Source organism: Dendrobates tinctorius, unplaced genomic scaffold, assembly GCF_039654945.1.
Source record: "Dendrobates tinctorius isolate UK_male_01 unplaced genomic scaffold, ASM3965494v1 ptg000181l, whole genome shotgun sequence".
Lineage (NCBI taxonomy): Eukaryota > Metazoa > Chordata > Amphibia > Anura > Dendrobatidae > Dendrobates > Dendrobates tinctorius.
This window is the reverse complement of record NW_027361848.1, coordinates 483,634-503,687: the sequence shown is the minus strand read 5'-3', so window position 1 is coordinate 503,687 and position 20,054 is coordinate 483,634. Positions and strand designations below refer to the sequence as shown.

At 48.4% G+C, this 20,054-nt stretch overlaps 1 protein-coding gene across 1 annotated transcript in view; it reads left to right on the top strand.

The window, feature by feature from the left end:
- LOC141054931 (pecanex-like protein 2) overlaps positions 1-20,054 on the top strand; it is a 2,173,030-nt gene that overhangs the window by 1,975,536 nt on the left and 177,440 nt on the right. Inside the window, exon 31 of the mRNA XM_073551818.1 lies at positions 3,472-3,662. Within this exon, the coding sequence (XP_073407919.1) occupies positions 3,472-3,662 (191 nt within the window). The remainder of the gene's footprint in view (positions 1-3,471; positions 3,663-20,054) is intronic.

The following is a 20,054-nucleotide window of genomic DNA, read 5'->3' as shown; positions in this document are numbered from 1 at the left end:
AAACCACTTTTAAGGACAGGCAACAAGCAGAAGAGACTTGCTTGGGCTAAAGAACACAAGGAATGGACATTAGACCAGTGGAAATCTGTGCTTTGGTCTGATGAGTCCAAATTTGAGATCTTTGGTTCCAACCACCGTGTCTTTGTGTGACGCAGAAAAGGTGAATGGATGGACTCTACATGCCTGGTTCCCACCAAGAAGCATGAAGGAGGAGGTGTGATGGTGTGGGGGTGCTTTGCTGGTGACACTCTTGGGGATTTATTCAAAATTGAAGGCATACTGAACCAGCATGGCTACCACAGCATTTTGCAGTGGCATACTATTCCGTCTGGTTTGCGTTTAGTTGGACCATCATTTATTTTTCAACAGGACAATGACCCCAAACACACCTCCAGGCTATGTAAGAGCTATTTGACCAAGAAGGAGAGTGATGGGGTGCTACGCAGATGACCTGGCCTCCACAGTCACCAGACCTGAACCCAATCGAGATGGTTTGGGGTGAGCTGGACCGCAGAGTGAAGGCAAAAGGGCCAACAAAGTGCTAAGCATCTCTAGGAACTCCTTCAAAACTGTTGGAAGACCATTTCCTGTGACTACCTCTTGAAGCTCATCAAGAGAATGCCAAGAGTGTGCAAAGCAATAATCAAAGCAAAATTTGTCTACTTTGAAGAACCTAGAATATAAGACATTCAGTATTTTCAGTTGTTTCACACTTTTTTGTTAATTATATAATTCCACATGTGTTAATTCATAGTTTTGATGCCTTCAAAGTGAATCTACAATTTTCATAGTCATGAAAATAAAGAAAACTCTTTGAATGAGAAGGTGTGTCCAAACTTTTGGTCTGTACTGTATCTATCCTGGCCCCCCATATGTATCCATCTGGGCCCCCACATGTATCCATCCTGCCCCCCCAAATGGCTATCCATCCAGGCCCCTTGTCCTGCCCCTCTCCGCCATGTGTGTATCCATCCTGGCCTCTTGTCCTACCCCTGGCCCCCATGTGTATCCTTCATAGCTCCCTCCTGTATGTGTATCCATCCTGGCCTCCCCGTACATTCATCCATTCTGGCCCCCCTGTATGTGCATCCATCCAGGGATCCCCCTCTCCTGTAAGTGCCTGCATCCAGGCCCCCTCCCCTGTATGAGCATCCATCCAGACCCCCCTCCCCTGTATGTGCATCCTTCCAGCCCCCCTCCATCCCCGGTATGTGCATCCTTCCTGACATCCCTCCCCTGTATGTGCATCCTTCCAGCCCCACTCCATCCCCTGTATTCCCTGTATTTGCATCCATCCAGGCCCCCCATCCCCTGTAGGTGCATTCTTCCAGGCTCCCCCCTGTATGGGCATCCATTCAGCCCCCTCCATCCCCTGTATGGGCATCCGACCAGGCCCCCCGTATGTGCATCCATCCATCCCCCATCCCCTGTATGTGCATCCATCCAGGCCCCCCCGTTATGTGCATCCATCCAGGCCCCCCCCCGTTATGTGCATCCATCCAGGCCCCCCCGTTATGTGCATCCATCCAGGCCCTACCCCCGTTATGTGCATCCATCCAGGCCCCCCCGTTATGTGCATCCATCCAGGCCCCCCCGTTATGTGCATCCATCCAGGCCCCCCCGTTATGTGCATCCATCCTGCCCGCCCATTATGTGCATCCATCCTGGCCCCCCCGTTATGTGCATCCATCCAGGCCCCCCATTATGTGCATCCATCCAGGCCCCCCCGTTATGTGCATCCATCCAGGCCCCCCCCGTTATGTGCATCCATTCAGGCCCCCCCCATTATGTGCATCCATCCAGGCCCCCTCGTTATGTGCATCTATCCAGGCCCCCCGTTATGTGCATCCTTCCAGGCACCCCAGTTAAGTGCATCCTTCCAGGGTCTCCCCATTACGTGCATCCTTCCAGGGTCCCCCCTGTTATGTACATCCTTCCAGGCCCCCCCGTTATGTGCATTTTTCCAGGGCCCCCCTGCTATTTGCATCCATGCAGGCCCCCCTCTCGTTATGTGCATCGTTCCAGCCCCCCCCCCCCAAGAGAGAGAGAAGAAAAAAATATTTCACTCTTACCTGCCTGCGCTCCCATCGGTGGCGTCCTCCTCCTCTTTCTCTGCAGGTCGGCGGCCGGCGCGCTCATTACAAAATGGCCACCGACATAACAGAGGCCAGCGGTGGATGTGTGCGCCCGTCGCATGAAACTGATGTCATACGCCGGGCGCGCACAGTCCACTATCAATCAGGATGCATGCCGCAGCGGTTCAGGTAATGAACGCTGCGTGCGCGCCCCCCTGCTCTTTTAAAGGGCCCATACCCCTTTTTTTTTTTTGTTTACTTCTCCTCCTCTGGCTAGCTCCTACAGCCAAGGGGAGGGCCCACCGGGGGATTCCCCGGTACTCCGCCAGGCCAGACCGAGCCTGCATACATTAGTGATATCACTCAGGTGGTGGTGATATAAAAAAAAAATGCTAGAGTTGTGCTTTAAACACACTTAGGTTGGAGTCACACTGCCATATTTCTCATGCTCAGGTCAGTAGAGGTGCTGGCTAGTCCATGCAGTGCGATGCGATTATGGCATGATAAATACGGCAGTGTGACTCCAGCCTTCGGTTAGGATCACATTGTGTTAGGAGCATCCGTTTAATGCATCCGTTAAACGGATGCGCTAACGCTGATGTCATTTTTGACATCTTTTCTGCCCTAGTGCATTTTGCGCATTTCGCTACCATGCTTTAGCCATACAGGTCTCTGTACAGCAAACGCGTCCGTTCGCTGTGCGCTATGCCCGACGCACCCAAAAGTGCTGCAGACCACGTTTGAGGGTGCATCATAAAGTAAAGCATCATCGCTAATGCATGCCGATATTGGCATGCGTTTGGATGCGTTACTATTATTGCGGCCAATGGGTGCATTAACGCACCTGTTACAAAGTGTTAGTGCCGCTATGTAACAGATGCGCTCAACGCATATCCCCTAACGCAGTGTGAGCCAGGCCTTAGTAGTATCTACTGGAGAAGTGTATGTCAGGAGAAAAAATAAATCTTCTAGGCTGGCTCATCATAATGGACTGAGGCTGGAGAAAAAAATCCTTCGTACTCAGTCAGCCAAGGAGAAGATTAATTTATTCTCCTGTCAAACACTTCTCAGCTGACTGAGGTGTGTTTTCTTACTATCCTGCTGCTGTCATTTGACGTTTCAGGAGCAGTGATTCTTCAGACTACAGTCCTTCAGTCACCTGACTAGGATGGGCTGATGTTTCAATTATGTGACAGGGCACCATTTTATTACTTTCTTGAAGACCCCCTTTAAAACGAAAGCTTTTCTTTGATCATTTGCTATTGGAAATAAAGACATGCTTTCTTCTGAGTGATGTTCACAAATTTACCCTCTTATAGTCTTGTGATAATGTTATACAATAAATGTAAAGTTAATTATTTAGTAATTTTATAGGTGTGTTGTTTGTCTATTTCAGGATGAAAAAAGATTATGACAGAAGCCATAATAGTGGAAGCATTAATGAAGAGGTTGACTGTGAAAGTGGTTTATCATCAGCAACCATCAACTCAGAAAGCAATACCAGTGAGAGTTTAAAAAAATCATCAAACGGTTGTCATAAAGACTCAGGGGCTCGATCATTGGAGAATAAAGCCCATCAAATGAAAGGTAGAACTTTGTTATTTGAATGTACAGTAGAAAACAAACATTCAGCCAGATAACATGTGTAACCACATAAATAGATACTTAGATACTGAAATAGGAAACAAAATGAGCTATCAATCTATCTACAGAACTATTTCTTTCTTTAATCTGTTAATTGACCAAACTTAGTAGTAACTGTGAGAAAATCACTGTTTTAATCGGCAGACAGTTAACACTAAAGATCTAATAAACCTTCTGCCATGTAGTCCTCCATGTAAATGAACGCTATATAACCCCGCTGTAATACTACTGGTGCTGGTGAGGGAAGAGAGGTTGCACACACAGCGTAGCACCACTGAGCAGCAGCACAGGCACCACCAGGTGGCGAAAGAGTGGTCAGACGAGCCGAGTCAAAAACAGTCGGGAAAAACAGGGCCAGAGGAAAAAGCAATACATGTGGTTAAATACAAGCCAGAAGTAAGAGCCAGACGGGAGCAGAGATAACAGACGTGAGACAGTCAAACAGGTCAGAAAACAAACTGGGTCACAAACCAAGAGGTCCAGACACAGGAAGCGAACACTAAGACTAGAGGTGTGGCAGGTAAGGGAAGTCATGGGATCAGAGTAAATGGGCAGAGGACAAAACATGGTATCAAGGGGTCAGCTGCTCTAGCCTAGGAGCATGAACTATCACTGACATTGGTCTGCAGGCCACAGCAGACTGAAATAGCCACACAGAACCCAAAACCAGGTAAAGATGGTTAATCTCCGAATGACCAGACCAGGAAGAAAATAACAAGAATCAAACCCCGGCCTGGATCATGACAGTACCCCTCTCTCAATGGGGAGCCATCGGACTATCAGGTTTACCTGGATAACGAGCGTGAAAGGCCCGGATCAACCAATCCGCATGGACCGAATGTGCCAGCATCCACAACCAGTCCTCAGGACCGTAACCCTTCCAATTGACCAAATACAGAAGAGAACGGAGGAGCATATGAGAATCCATAACCCTTCCACCTCATACTCGGTCTGGCCATCCACCACAACAGGTAGCTGGTGCCAGGGAGACTCACTTGAGGAAGACAACGATGGCTTCAGAATTGTCTTATGGAACACATTGGGGATCCACAACAACGAAGGCAGTGCAAGCGAAAGGCCACAGGATTAACGACCTCTAAAATTTCATAAGGACCAAAAAGCTAATAAGCTTGGGACCCAACTTAGCAGAAGGAATCCTCAACCTTATATTCTTGGTGGATAACCATACCTTATCCACCACCTGGAAAGTTGGCCCCAACAACCATCGTTTATCCACAAAAAATGTATAATTGCCCTGAGCCTCCCCAATGTTTCTCTGAACCTCCCTCCAGACCTCCCACAACCACAGAAAGGCCAAATCAGCCCCTGGACACCCAGAATCCAGCTGGGAAAATTCACCAAAGTGAGGGTGAAACCCATAGTTACAAAAGAACAGGGAAGAACTAGTGGACTGATTGATACGATTATTGAAAGCAAATTCTGCCATGGGTACCAAAGAGCACCAATCATCCTGACGTGGCAAGGCACTGCAATGTCTGCTCCAAAGACTGATTGGTCCTTTCAGTCTAACCGTTGGTCTCAGGATGATAGGCCGACGAAAAAGTCAGACTGATACCCAACCTTTTACAAAAAGCCCTCCAGAATTTCAACACAATTTGTACCTCTCTATCAGACACCACACTGACAGGCACACCATGCTGTAATGAATGGAAGCGGAGGCACAGATGGTGAAGTTCACATTCATTTTTATTTTTTAAGTGGAACCTCGGGACCACGGTCCGGGGGGCTCCGAAGGGGGCATGACTAGTGAGCCCCAGGCACCCATAGTAAAGCCCCTCAAGCAGGGCCAGAATTGAATACCCGGAGGACACAGGTGCCACCTCCAGTTAGACCCCAAACACGTGGCAGCTGTCCCAGCGGGACCAAAAGGGATAACAAAAGTTACAGCAGAGTCCGTAATGCGCTGGGTCCTGGATCCGGTTAGTTGGTAAGGAGTCGGTTCCAGTGACCTTCACACAGTCCTTGGACTTGGATGGCTGTAGGCGGAACGGGATGGCTTAGGCCCAGATGGTTGCTGATATAACCAGGTAACACAGGATACTGATATGCTGTGGAAACAGAGAGCATTAGACAATGCACAGAGACTGCAGGTGCAGCGCAGACAGGTTAACATGAGAACCGGATGTAGCAATGATAGATACTCATTGCTCCGGCGCTCTCCCTATGGAGGAGAGGCCAGAAATAGCAGCCAGTGAGCTGCCATTGGTTAATTGTATTTTTTGAATAATGCACACCGCCCCTTTAAGAAGGCAAGAGAGCGGGCAGGCATGCCCTAATAGTCTTAGCTACAGATCTCCTCACAGGGTGCCAGGAGGAGGAGGCAGGAGGGAGGACAGAACGCTGAGCAGCAGCATGAGATCCAGAGGAGGCCGGCTGCTGCCTATGTGAGGCTCGAGGTGAGTGCCCAGAACAGAAAGCAGCGGCAGGCCTGGATGCAGCGCCAGGACGGGGGCCAGGTGTAACAGCGACAGACCTGGGCACAGTGCCAGGACAGGGACCGGGTGTAACAGTATCCCCCTCTTCTTCAAGCCTGTGTAGAACCGTTTAAGGAGGAGAGGAGCCTGGATGTTCTCCCTAGGCTCCCAAGATCTTTCCTCAGGACCACAACCCTTCCAGTACACCAGGTAGTAGGTCTTACCCCTTACTTTTTATACGGCCAGGATATGTTTTACCTCAAAAACATCATCCTCCGAGACAGGGTCAGGAGTGGTACCCGGATCCTTAAAGAAGGGACTCAAAACTACTGGTTTGAGGAGAGAAACATGAAAGGAGCTAGGCACACGTAGAGAAGCGGGCAACTTCAGTTTGTACAAGACTGGATTGATCTGTCTCAAGATCTCAAATGGTCCGATGAACCGGGGACCCAATTTGTAGGATGGCATCTTTAACCGGATGTACTTAGAAGAGAGCCATACCTTGTCTCCGGGGTGAAAGATAGGTGCACCCAAATGTCTCTTGTCCGCATGCCTTTTCATACGCTGGGAGGCTTTCTCCAGAGCAGTTTTGGTATCCCTCCAGACCTTAGAGAAATCTTCGGAGAATGTATCGGCAGCTGGAACGCCAGAAGATCCGGAGATGGGAAGAGGTACTCCGGGTTGCAATCCGAAGACAATCTGAAAGGGAGACTTTCCAGAAGATTCACTTACTTGATTGTTGTAAGAAAATTTGGCCCAGGACAGTAAGTCTACCCAGTCGTCATGATGGGCGTTGACAAAGTGACGCAGGAATCCAGCCAGGATTTGATTTGTCCTCTCCACTTGTCCATTGGACTGGGGATGGTACGCTGAGGAAAAATCTAGTTCAATTCTTAGCAGTTTACAAACTGCTCTCCAGAATATTGAGGGGAACTGGACTCCTCTGTCGGACACGATGTGGAGAGGGAAACCATGGAGACGGAAGATGTGCCGAATGAACAGGTCCACCAACTCGGAAGCAGTTGGAAGACCGGGTAGTGGAATGAAGTGAGCCACCACTACCCACACCACAGAACAGCCAGATGAGACCGGGAGATCTGTGATGAAGTCCATCGCGATATGTTGCCAGGGAGCAGACGGAATTGGAAGAGGCTGAAGCCTACCTGCGGGTAGATGCTTGGCCGTCTTGTTACGAGCACAGGAAGGACAGGCTGTGATGTACTCCAGAATGTCCTTAGCCATGGCAGGCCACCAGTAGTACGGGGAGATGAGTTGCAGAGTCTTTCTCTGGCCGGCATGCCCAGCCAACTTGGACGAGTGACCCCCACCGAAGAACACGAGTACGCTTAGAAGCTGACACAAAAGTCTTCCCGGGAGGCTTTTCCAAAAGTCGGGTCGAGCAAAATCGGCCGACTATAGGGAAAAGTCGGGGTCCGACCGAAACACGAAACCCAATGTAAGTCAATGGGGAATTAAAGTCGGCAGTGAGAGGAGGACAGGAAACACACCTACAGTGCCCATTTGAATGCCAAAAGCATCAATTCTTCTTACTTAAGCTTGTCAACCTTAATTAACTTCATAATACAAGTTGCGCACTGACAAATGGGGGTTATTTGGCTGAAGTTGTGGGGGGGTAGGGCTGGCTCCAGGTTTTCATGTGCCCTGGGCGAAAGAGCGCCCCTTTAACACATACCACAACTCATCATGCTCCGATACGGCAGAGAAATAGCGGTATAGTACAATGAAAAATACTTCACTTTTTACATCTCATGACAAGGCCCATCTATTTCTCCATACAGAATCATTGGTCCCATATAATGTTTGAAACAGTATATGATGAGCTCCACATAATGCTACAGTATATGTTGGTCCCCATGGATGAAGCTCCACTGTCTTATGGGCCCAAATAATGCTCCAAACATAATGGGCCCCATTTCTAATGCTCTAGTGTATAATGGGCCCTGTAAATGCTGCTCCAGTGTCTGATGTCTACCTTTGGAATGTTCCAGTGTATGGTGGGCCCCATCTATCATTCTCCAGAGTATAGTGCTCCCCAAAAATTGCTGTCCCAACATTGAAAACAATGAAATAAGTCTCCTCGCTAGGGAATTCCTGTACTAGTCTGGACTCCTCGTCGTCCCCATCTTCCATCTCACTGCACAGTATTTCAACCTTGCAAGTGCTGTGATCCTGAGCAAGCAGGGGGGGCCCACTCATTGGCGACGGCACTGGCACAGGGCCCCTGATAGTACGGTGGTGTGTCTGACGGCGGGTGGGCCGAACCTGCATTTTCATCTGCAGCTTCCTCTTTGTCACCGTGTAAGATGGAACTGTATATGGGAAGGGTAACCTGAGTTTCATCAGGGTCAGATTCAGGCCGTGTAGCGTGCGAGGGGAATGTAGTTGTCTGGGTCAATGTACCAGCAGATTCATCGAGCAGTGGCTGGGCATCAGTGCACTTGTGTCGCCCCCAGGAGTACGGTCGCCACAGTGGCATTACCTTCCTCCTAGGGAGTGTGATGTCATGCTTGGGAGCAACGAAGGATCTCTCTAGCAAGTTAACTGATTGGGCGGCGTTATTCCCACAAGTCACGACCTCCAAACAGCGTTCATGAAGGCAAAGTGTTTGTTTTATGTGGGCAGTATGGTTGCAAAGCTGAACCTTAAAGAAATGTCCAGAAGGGCACCACCAGGAGTGGAGCCTACGGCGTATTTTGACTCAACACGGGCAACCTCAACCATCAAGCAACAAAAAAGATGCACACATTGCAAGCTTAATTCCGTTAACGAACGAGACTCCGTCATGCCGCGCGGTCCGAGTCCGGCTTACTAGAGGGACACGCGAGGCTCTGGCACGTGAGATTGGCCAATAACTGGTGTGTCATGCCCTTATATGTCCGTGGCTGCATGTGCGCTACACTGAAAAGGCCAGCGTTTGTCGCTTACTGGTGCAGATAACCCGCTGAACAACGTTAGTGATGGGGATCTGTGATTACAATTATTACCCACGAACGATGATTTCCCAGTAAGTGCAGGTCAACCGCAGTTCCGGAATTAGGCCTAACCGTCATTCCTGAAAAAATGAAAAACTTACGTGTGTAAACCACAGGTGCTGTAGCTTGCTTAACAGCTCGCCAGCCGTTCTCAGGCCCAGTATGGATTACACGTGATTGCACAAAGGTGAGAAAGGGTACCGTATCCCCGAATAACATGTATGGATAGCATAGTGTACACATTCAAAATATATGTCTATAGATCAGGAGGCAGGCTCAGACTGTGTCAGGCACAGTATGGATTACACGTAATTGCACAAAGGTGAGAAAGGGTACCGTATCCCCGGATAACATGTATGGATAGCATAGTGTACACATTCAAAATATATGTCTATACTGTACATCAGGAGGCAGGCTCAGACGGTGTCAGGCCCAGTATGGATTACACGTGATTGCACAAAGGTGAGAAAGGGTACCGTATCCCCGGATAACATGTATGGATAGCATAGTGTACACATTCAAAATATATGTCTATAGATCAGGAGGCAGGCTCAAACGGTGTCAGGCACAGTATAGATTTGACGGCCCAGACTACACAGCGGAGGAGCAGGGAGAGTTAAAGATTGCAAATGCTGGGGCCCTGCCCAAGCAAGGGGGGCCCACTCGTGGGCGTCGGTACTGGCACTGGGCCCCTCATAGTACGGCGGTGTGTCTGACGGCAGGTGTGCACCACCACCGTCAGAGACACTTGATTGCACTATGAGGGACCCTGTGCCAGTGCCCGCGCCCAAGAGTCGGCCTACCCACCTGTCCAGGGCAACGGCACTCGCACGGTTTCGTGCGCTAGGTGGTGACCCCGGCCATGGGGGGGGAGGCAGCACAGTTAGGGAGTTTTAGAAAGTGGCATATGTTGATGTTGGACATTCAGCTGATGCAAAAGGCGAAATTGTTCAAGTCCCAGGAAGAGGAGGACCAAAGCAAGCCATTTTTCTGTCACCCTATGTGTCATTAGGGGAAGGTGGGACAAAATCCTTGGAAACCCATGCATGGTTCATTTTAATGAAGGTTAGATCATCCACATTTTGGGTTGACAGACGGGTCCTTTTTTCTGTCAGGATTGATCCAGCTGCACTGAAGACTCTTTCCAATAGCACACTTGCAGCTGGGCAAGCGAGCTCCTGTAAGGCATATTGTGCCAATTCAGGCCAGGTGTCCAGTTTAGCGGCCCAATAGTCAAAGAGGAATGACCTGTGCGGTAGAACATCGATATGGGAGGAAAAGTAGTTTGTAACCATAGTTGACAACTGCTGTCTCCTGTCACTTTCCATCGATGCAGTATTACCAGTTGTGTGAACGGTACTTGAAAAATCAGTCCACAACATTGTCATGAAACCCCTGTCTCCAACGCCACTTCTGCTGTGTGCACCACGAACACCTCTGCCAAGCTGCCCCCGGTCCGTACGGCTCGTGTGAGAACCATCACCGCTGCTGTGTGCTGGGAATGCCTCAACCAACCGGTTTACCAGAGTTGCTTGTTTATTAGCCAATATTAGGTCAAGGTTCTCGTGTGGCATGATGATTTGTAATTTGCCTTTATATCGTGGATCCAGGATGCTGGCCAACCAGTAGTCGTCATCGTTCATCATTTTGGCAATGCGGGGGTCCCTTTTTAGGATCTGCAAGGCATAATCTGACATGTGGGCCAATGTTCCCGGTGTCAATGATGCACTGCGAGTGCTGGTTGGAGGAGCACTTTCTGGCAAATCCTCATCCCTCCAGTAACACACAAACCCTGTACCAGACTTTGCCACGCCAACATTTTCACTTGCCCCACGAGATGCATCCTCCTCCCCTAAGTAATCATCCTCCTCCTCCTCTTCTTCCTCCACCTCGTCCAGGATAGGTCCCTGAGCAGACAATGGCTGAATGTCATCAAGGATTCCCTCCTCCTCTTCCTCCTCATCAACATTGGCTGCAGACGCCTGCTCCTTAAGGTGCGTCAAAGTTTGTATGAGCAGACGCATAAGTGGGATGCTCATGCTTAGGATGGCGTCGTCTGCGCTTACCAGCCGTGTGCATTCCTCAAAACACTGAAGGACTTTACAGAGGTCTTTCAGCTTCGACCACTGCACACCTGTCAACTCCATGTCTGCTCTCAAAGTGCCTGGCCGTGTATCCTCCCACAAATGCATTATGGCCTGCCTCTGTTCGCACAGCCGCTCAACCATGTGCAGGGTGGAGTTACACCTTGTTGCAATGTCGATAAGGAGGCGGTGGTTGGGAAGGTGGAGTAATCGCTGCAGCTTCTGCATACGAATGGAGTGTACAGGCGACCGGCGGATGTGCGCGCACAGTCTTCGCACCTTATGGAGCAGGGCTGTTAACACCTGATAATTGTTGAGGAAGCACTGCACCACCAGGTTCAAGGTGTGAGCCAAACAAGGTATGTGGCTGAGTTTTGAAAGGGCTATGGCTGCCACAAAATTACGGCCGTTATCACTAACAACCTTGCCTGCCTCAAGATGTATACTGCCCAGCCATGACTCAGTTTGTCGCTGAAAGTACTCGGCCAGCACCTCGGCGGTGTGTCTGTCGCCCAAACACATCATCTGCAACACAGCCTGCTGACGCTTTCCACTAGCTGCTCGATAGGGGGACACCTCGTGTGCAAAAGTGGCAGCTGCAGATGGAGTGCTTGTACGACTGCGCTCTGTGGACGAGCTTTCGCTTCTGGAGGAGGAGGAGGAGGAGGGTTGAACGCCTACAGCCAACTGTTTTCTATACCGTGGGCTAGGCAGCACTGTCCCACCACCGCTGTCCCCTGTGGACCCTGCATCCACCACATTAACCCAGTGCGCAGTGATGGACACGTAACGGCCCTGGCCATGCCGACTGGACCATGCATCTGTTGTGAGGTGCACCTTTCCACTCACTGACTGCTTGAGTGCATGGACAATGCGGTCTTTCACATGATGGAGGGCTGGGATGGCTTTGCGAGAGAAGAAGTGACAACTGGGTAGGTTATAGCGTGGTACTGCATAGGCCATGAGTTCGCGGAAAGCTGCGCTTTCCACCAACCGATAGGGCATCATCTCTAATGAGATTAGTTTGGCAATGTGGGCGTTCAAACCCAGTGTACGCGGATGAGAGACTGATTACTTTCTTGACCTACTCATAGTGTCTGGGAGGGTGAGCTGGACTTGAGAGCTGCATATGGTGGAAGTAGCGGTGGACAGGGCGGACTGAGAGAGGGTTGATGATGGTGATGGAGTTGGTGTTCTTTCTGATGGCCTAGATTCAGTCTTTCGTTGATATAACAGTGGGATTCCCTGACTGCTTTGGCCTTGCAACGACACCTCAACATTTGCTGCTGTGCTAACCGCTGGGCTTACAGTGGGGGAAACAATGTAGCGTTGCTGACTACCTTCGTTGTGATCAATTGAACATGTGGTACTTGAGGTTTGGTGTTGTGTCCACGCTTGCAAGTGCATGCTGGTTAAATGTCTAAGCATGCAACCGGTACTCTAATTTTTCAGATTTTTCCCTCGGCTAAAGGTCTTTGCGCACTTCTTACAGATAACCTTGGCCTGATCATGAGGATTTTGTTCAAAAAAGTGCCACACTGCACTCTTCCTACTTTGGAAGACATTTTGCGGCCTAGAACACTGTGCTATTTTGACTGTCTGGACAAGCTGTCCAGCAACTCTTTTGATTTTTGGAACATGTCTTTGGAGTGCTCCGGGCCTGCCAGATAACAGCTGTTGTGATGTCGATGTCTGCTGTGGATGCTCCTCCTCCTCATCTGAGCTATTGGAAGCAGCACCCTCTTCCCCCAATGGATGCCAATCTGGGTCAACAACTGGGTCATCCATCACCTCCTCTTCAATGTCATGTGCACCTTCCTCTGTGTCACCGTGTATGGTGGTATAGTATGCGGGAAGGGGCACCTGAGTCTCATCAGGGTCAGAATCTGGCTCTGTACACTGCGAGGGCAATGTAGTGCTCTGACTGAATGTACCAGCAGAACCATCTATCAGTGGCTGAGCATCAGTGCACTCCATGTCAGATTCATCTTGGCCTGGGTAATTCACCATTTCACTTGATAACCCAGGCATGGTATGTGAAAACAGCTCCATGGAGTAATCAGTTGTATGGCCGGCGTCATCCTTCAATCTTGGTTGAGGTGAAGGACACAAGGAAAGGTGTGGTTCATGAACATGACCCTCCAATGACGACTCAGTGCTTTTATTTTTTTACAACTTCAGAAGAGGAGGCGATAGAGCTGGAGGCTGAGTCAGCAATGTAAGCCAAAACTTTTTCCTGATGCTCTGGCTTTAAAAGCGGTTTGCCAACTCCTAGAAAACTAAGCCTTCGAGGCCTTGTGGAGCCAGACGATGACGCAGGCTCAACACCTCCTGCATTCGGTCCTATTTTGCTTTTGCCACTACCATCAAATCCACCACCAACACCATTATTACCAGCTGGCAACCCCCGCCCAATTCCACGGCCTCTTCCACCAGCCTTCCTCATTTTTGGTAAAAATGTACACAAAATCCCACAAACTATATAGTAATGTAAAACAAGGTACAAGGTGTATATAGGACAGGGGAGACGTAGAATTTCTGAACACACTTGTGGACACTGTTGGATTGTGTGAGGCCCAGTTAATATCACACTGCTATGTCACAGGCTCAATTTCGCAGGTGTGAAAAATGTCACTATAGGACAGGGGAGATGTAGAAATTCTGAACACACTTGTGGACACTGTTGTTTGAGGCCCAGTTAATATCACACCGCTATGTCACAGGCTCAATGTCGTAGGTGTGAAAAATGTCACTATAGGACAGGGGAGATGTAGAATTTCTGAACACACTTGTGGACACTGTTGTGTGAGGCCCAGTTAATATCACACCGCTATGTCACAGGCTCAATGTCGCAGGTGTGAAAAATGTCACAATAGGACAGTGGAGATGTAGAATTTCTGAACACACTTGTGGACACTGTTGTGTGAGGCCCAGTTAATATCACACCGCTATGTCACAGGCTCAATGTCGCAGGTGTGAAAAATGTCACTATAGGACAGGGGAGATTTAGAATTTCTGAACACACTTGTGGACACTGTTGTGTGAGGCCCAGTTAATATCACACCGCTATGTCACAGGCTCAATGTCGCAGGTGTGAAAAATGTCACTATAGGACAGGGGAGATTTAGAATTTCTGAACACACTTGTGGACAATGTTGTGTGAGGCCCAGTTAATATCACACCGCTATGTCACAGGCTCAATGTCGCAGGTGTGAAAAATGCCACAATAGGACAGGGGAGATGTAGAATTTCTGAACACACTTGTGGACACTGTTGTGTGAGGCCCAGTTAATATCACACCGCTATGTCACAGGCTCAATGTCGCAGGTGTGAAAAATGTCACTATACGACAGGGGAGATGTAGAATTTCTAAACACACTTGTGGACACTGTTGTGTGAGGCCCAGTTAATATCACACCGCTATGTCACAGGCTCAATGTCGCAGGTGTGAAAAATGTCACTATAGGACAGGGGATATCACACCGCTATGTCACAGGCAGAATTTGGCTAGTGTATGACAAACTACAAGGTGTATATACAATTGGGCAGAATAGGAATCTCCCTAGAGTGTAGGTCTGTAAGAACGGAACATGTCCTCGACTTATTCTTACAGAGTGACACACAGATAGCTTCGCTGTGGCCGTGATAACAGCCGTTACACGGTACTGAGAGAGGAGCGTGCACGTACACCGCTGTCCGGTGTCCGTAAAATTGTCAAGCTCCGTGTTTTTGAAGTATACGGACTGACACACACTGTCTCTCTATAGTTTTGAATGTGATCAAACAGCAAATATACTTAACTGTTTGAAAAGCAGACAAAACTAGAAGGTGTAGGTCTGTAAGAACGGAACATGTCCTCGACTTATTCTTACAGAGTGACACACAGATAGCTTCGCTGTGGCCGTGATAACAGCCGTTACACGGTACTGAGAGAGGAGCGTGCACGTACACCGCTGTCCGGTGTCAGTAAAATTGTCAAGCTCCATGTTTTTGAAGTATACGGACTGACACACGCTGTCTCTCTATAGTTTTGAATGTGATCAAACAGCAAATATACTTAACTGTTTGAAAAGCAGACAAAACTAGAAGGTGTAGGTCTGTAAGAACGGAACATGTCCTCGACTTATTCTTACAGAGTGACACACAGATAGCTTCGCTGTGGCCGTGATAACAGCCGTTACATGGTACTGAGAGAGGAGCGTGCACCGCTGTATGGTGTGAAAAAATGCACGCTCAGTACCTCACCAGGACAAAAAAAATTTGGATTGCTTTTAAAAAAGCAGTTTGCAGAGCAGTGGGAAAACAGCAATGCAGCTATCAGGAAGCCTTATAAGGCAGCCTAACAACCAACACAGCTGATCCAGCAAAATATAGCCTCCACTTGCACTGCACACACAGTGACTGGTGTGTTGTACAGGCAAAATCGCTAGCAGCAGAAGCAGTTTTTGGTGTCTTCTTCCCTGCCTAACGCTCTCCCTACAGAATCAGCAGCAGCAGCAGCTCTCCCTATTCTGAGATCAGCATGAGTAACATGGCGGTCGGCGTGCACGCCCTTTTATACCCCCTGTGACGCCCCCCAAAGCAAGCCAATCACTTGCATGCCCTTCTCAAAGATGGTGGTGACCCCTGCCTATGTCATCACGTTGCCCACAGTGTCTGTGGATCCTGATTGGCTGAAAATGGGCGGAAAACAAACTTTTAAAACGCGACTTTGGCGCTAAAGTCGCCGAGCTCGTGGCCGACCTCACCCTAGGGTCGGGTTTCGTTTCATGAAACCCGACTTTACCAAAAGTCGGCGACTTTTGAAATTTTTCGACCCGTTTCGCTCAACTCTAGTCTTAGCTACAGATCTCCTCACAGGGTGCCAGGAGGAGGCAGGAGGGAGGACAGAACGCTGAGCAGCAGCATGAGATCCAGAGGAGGCCGGCTGCTGCCTATGTGAGGCTCGAGGTGAGTGCCCAGAACGGAAAGCAGTGGCAGGCCTGGATGCAGCGCCAGGACTGGGGTCAGGCGTAACAGCGACAGACCTGGGTGCAGCGCCAGGATGGGTACCGGGTGTAACACATGCAATCAGACCACATGCTCAATGAATAGTTTTGATAGAATCTCAGCATTAGGAAGACCCACCAATGGTACAAAATGTGCCTGTCAACCTATCAACAACTACCCAGATCACGGTTTTGCCATTAGAGGGGGAAGATCGGTGATAAAATGCATGGACAGATGAGTCCACGGTCTATCTGGAATTTGCAGTGGCATCAATTCTCCAGCCAACCGGTTATGGGAGGTTTTGGTGCGGGCACAAGTTACTCAGGAGGAAACAAACCCAGTGATGTCAGAAGCCAACAAGGGCCACCAATACAGCCTAGCGATGGCTTTACGCATGGCGGAGATTCCAGGATGCCCACTCAGAGCCGAGTCATGGAATTCCCAAAGCACCCTTAACCGATACTGGACAGCCACGAAGAACTTATTATTGGGTATGGATGGAGGAGCAAGAGATTGGGCCTCACGAATTTCCCGCTCCAATGCCAGGGAAATCACAGCCACCACCACTCCTTGCTGAAGAATGGAGGAAGGAGGTTCAGAAGGTGATATTAGATCCAGGCTGCGAGATAAGGCATCAGCCTTCACATTCTTGGACCCCGGCCTGAAAGTAATTGAAAACTGAAATCAGGAAAAAAAAGTGACCACCTCGCCTTTCTCGGGGGTTAAATGTTTGGCGGACTCAATGTAAGACAGGTTATTGTGATCCGTAATAAAAGTGATATGATGGACAGCCCCCTTCAAAAAATGCCTCCATTCTTCAAACGCCAATTTAATGGCCAATAACTCCCGGTTACCACATCACAATTCCTTTCTGCAGGGGCCCTGGGACAACACGGCCCCCACTCCCACCTTCGAGGTGTCCACCTCCATGTTAAATGGTTTAGACAAATCAGGTTGAAGCAGCACAGGGACGGACATGAAAATTATTTAATGAAGAAAATGCAACCACAGCTGGAGCTGACCAGTTTTTGAGATCAGCCCCCTTACTAGTTAAATCAGTGAGGGGTTTGACCACCTGGGAAAACCCCATGATGAATTTTCTAAAGTAATTAGCGAAACCCAGAAAACCCTGAAGACCCTTGAGATCTCTTGGTTGCACCCAATCCACAATAGCCTGTACCTTTCTAGGGTCCATACGATACCCCTCAGCAAACAAAATTATCCCTTGAAAAGACGATTCTTGAGCCAAAAAAATGAACACCTCCAGTTTAGCCAAGAGTGAGTTCTCCCTGAGCCTCTGGAGGACCGCACGGAGGTGACCCATGTGACTCTGTTTATCTGAAGAATATATGAAGATATTATCCAGATAAACTACCATGAAGCACCCAATAAAATCTGAGAAAACATGATTAATGAAATTCTGGAATACTGCTGGCACGTTAGTCAGGCCAAAGGGCATAACCAAATTCTCAAACAAACCCTCCGAGGTGAGAAATGCAGTTTTCAACTCATCCCCCTCCCGCATACAGATGAGATTATATGCTCCGCTAAGGTCCAACTTAGAGAATCACCTGGCCCCCGACAATTGATTGTACAAATCAGGTACAAGTGGGAGGGGATAAGTGTTCCTTACAGTGATTTTATTCAATTCTTGAAAATTGAGGCATGGGTGTAAACCGCCATCCTTTTTCTTAACAAAAAAGAACTCCGCTGCCATGGGAGAAACATATGGCCGAATGTGCCCTTTACGAAGGCTATCAGACATATACTCCTTCATAGCAGTCTGTTCAGGGCCGGAGAGATTGTACAGATGGACTTTGGGCAATTTGACACCGGGAACAAGATCAACAGCAAAATTGAATGGGCGGTGTGGTAGTAGAACCTCAGCCTCCTTTTCGGAGAACACATCCTCAAAGTCCTTCAGGTACTCCGGTGTTGTGAGTTCATTCTCTGGTTCACCAGTTGTGAGTTCTCCTTCCAGACTCCCTCTGGTGGTAACAGGAGGTAGAGAGGCTGATTTGATCGGTGGAGATCTGCCACCTGAGAATGAGGATGACGATTGGATCTCAGGAGTCTCAGATTGGATTTAAGACAGCCGACGCCCTATTCAGTTGCTGGTGATTCCTTCTGGCTTGTCAGCTTTTGGTTTTCAGCTCTGTTCCAGTCATCTAAAGCTAAGTTTTTCTGCTAATGTTCACATTTGATTTTGTTGGTCTATTCAGTTTTTTGGTGTGGTCAGCCAGCCCCTGCTGGGGGCTGTGCTGAATTTCCACTCTTATTTATCAGTATTTTGCCAAATGACTTTTTGTCCCTTCCTAGTTTGGTCTCTTTTTGCTCTGTCTCAGAATACTTCAGAGTGCTGATATAGTGGGAGAAGTCTAGTGACTTCAGGGTTAATTTTGCTATCAGAAGTGTTGGACATGATTTTGGTAGGGTTTTTTGCAGGTTGCAGACAGTGTCTCTCCTTTCCTTTCCTGTCTAGTTAGCTTTGGCCCCATCATTTGCTCAGCCAATTTTCCTGCCTGTGTTTGTGCCTTCATCTTGTTTCACCATCAGTACATGTGTGGGGGCTATCTATTCCTTTGGGGTCTGTTCTGGGGCAGTTAGTTTTCCCTTTTCTTGCTTTGGGCTTATTTAGCCCTCTGGCCATGACGAGGCATCTAGGAACATCGTAGGCACGCTCCACGGCTACTGCTAGTTGTGTGGTAAAATCAGGGATCTGCAATCTGCATAGTTACCAACCTCTCTGGTTTTCTGTGACTTAGCATGTTGTGCCTTTTTCTCCTCGGTGACCCATTCATAACAGAGTCACCAGCCATACCGCAGATTCTAGGGTACTCAAAAGCAGGAAGAAGTTGTTAAAAAAAAAAAAAAGTGTCAGAATTTTTTTTTTATATATATTTTTTCCTCTTTTTTCTCTGGGGTCATAGGAGGATTTTTTTCTTTTTACTAATGGAGATTAAGCAATTGTCTGATCGTGTGGAGCAACTTGCTGCTAAAGTGCAGGGAATTTCCACCTACCTCATTCAGTCACATGCTGCTGAACCTAAGATACCTACTCCTGATGTGTTTTCTGGGGATCTGTCTAAATTTCTGAATTTTAAGAATAATTGTAAATTATTTCTGGCCTTGAAGCCTAACTCATCTAGGAGCTCTGTGCAGCAAGTTAAAATTGTCATCTCCTTGCTGCGCGGCAATCCCCAGGATTGGGCTTTTTCTCTGACACCTGAAAATCCTATTCTGACTAATGTGGAAGCATGAACCTAATGCTGTTGATCAAGCTGAGAGAACCCTGTTGACATTAAACTAGGGTCAGGATTCTGCAGAGTTATACTGTCAAAAATTCCAAAAGTGGGTGGTCCTTACTACATGGAATGATAGTGTATTGGCAGCTCTCTTTCGGAAGGGTTTATCAGAGACCGTAAAAGATGTTATGGTGGGATTTCCTGTTCCCTCTGGTCTGGATGATTCTATGTCATTAGCCATTCAAGCTGATCGGCGTTTACATGAACGTAAAACTACACGGGAGGCGCTGCCATCTTTTGAACAAACGTCTGAACCTATGCAATGTGATGGGGTTTTGTCCAGGGCGCAACGTCAGGAGTTTAGAAGACGTAATAAGCTGTGTTTTTTTTGTGGAGACGCCTCTCATATTGTTTCTGTATGCCCAAAACGAGAGAAACGTTTTGCACACAATTTGCTGTGGGCAGTATACAACCTAAGTTTCTTTTGGCAATTACTCTGATCTGCTCCTTATCCACGTTTTCCACGAAGGCATTTGTGGATTCAGGAGCAGCGTTGAATCTGATGGATTTGGACTTTGCTAAACGTTGT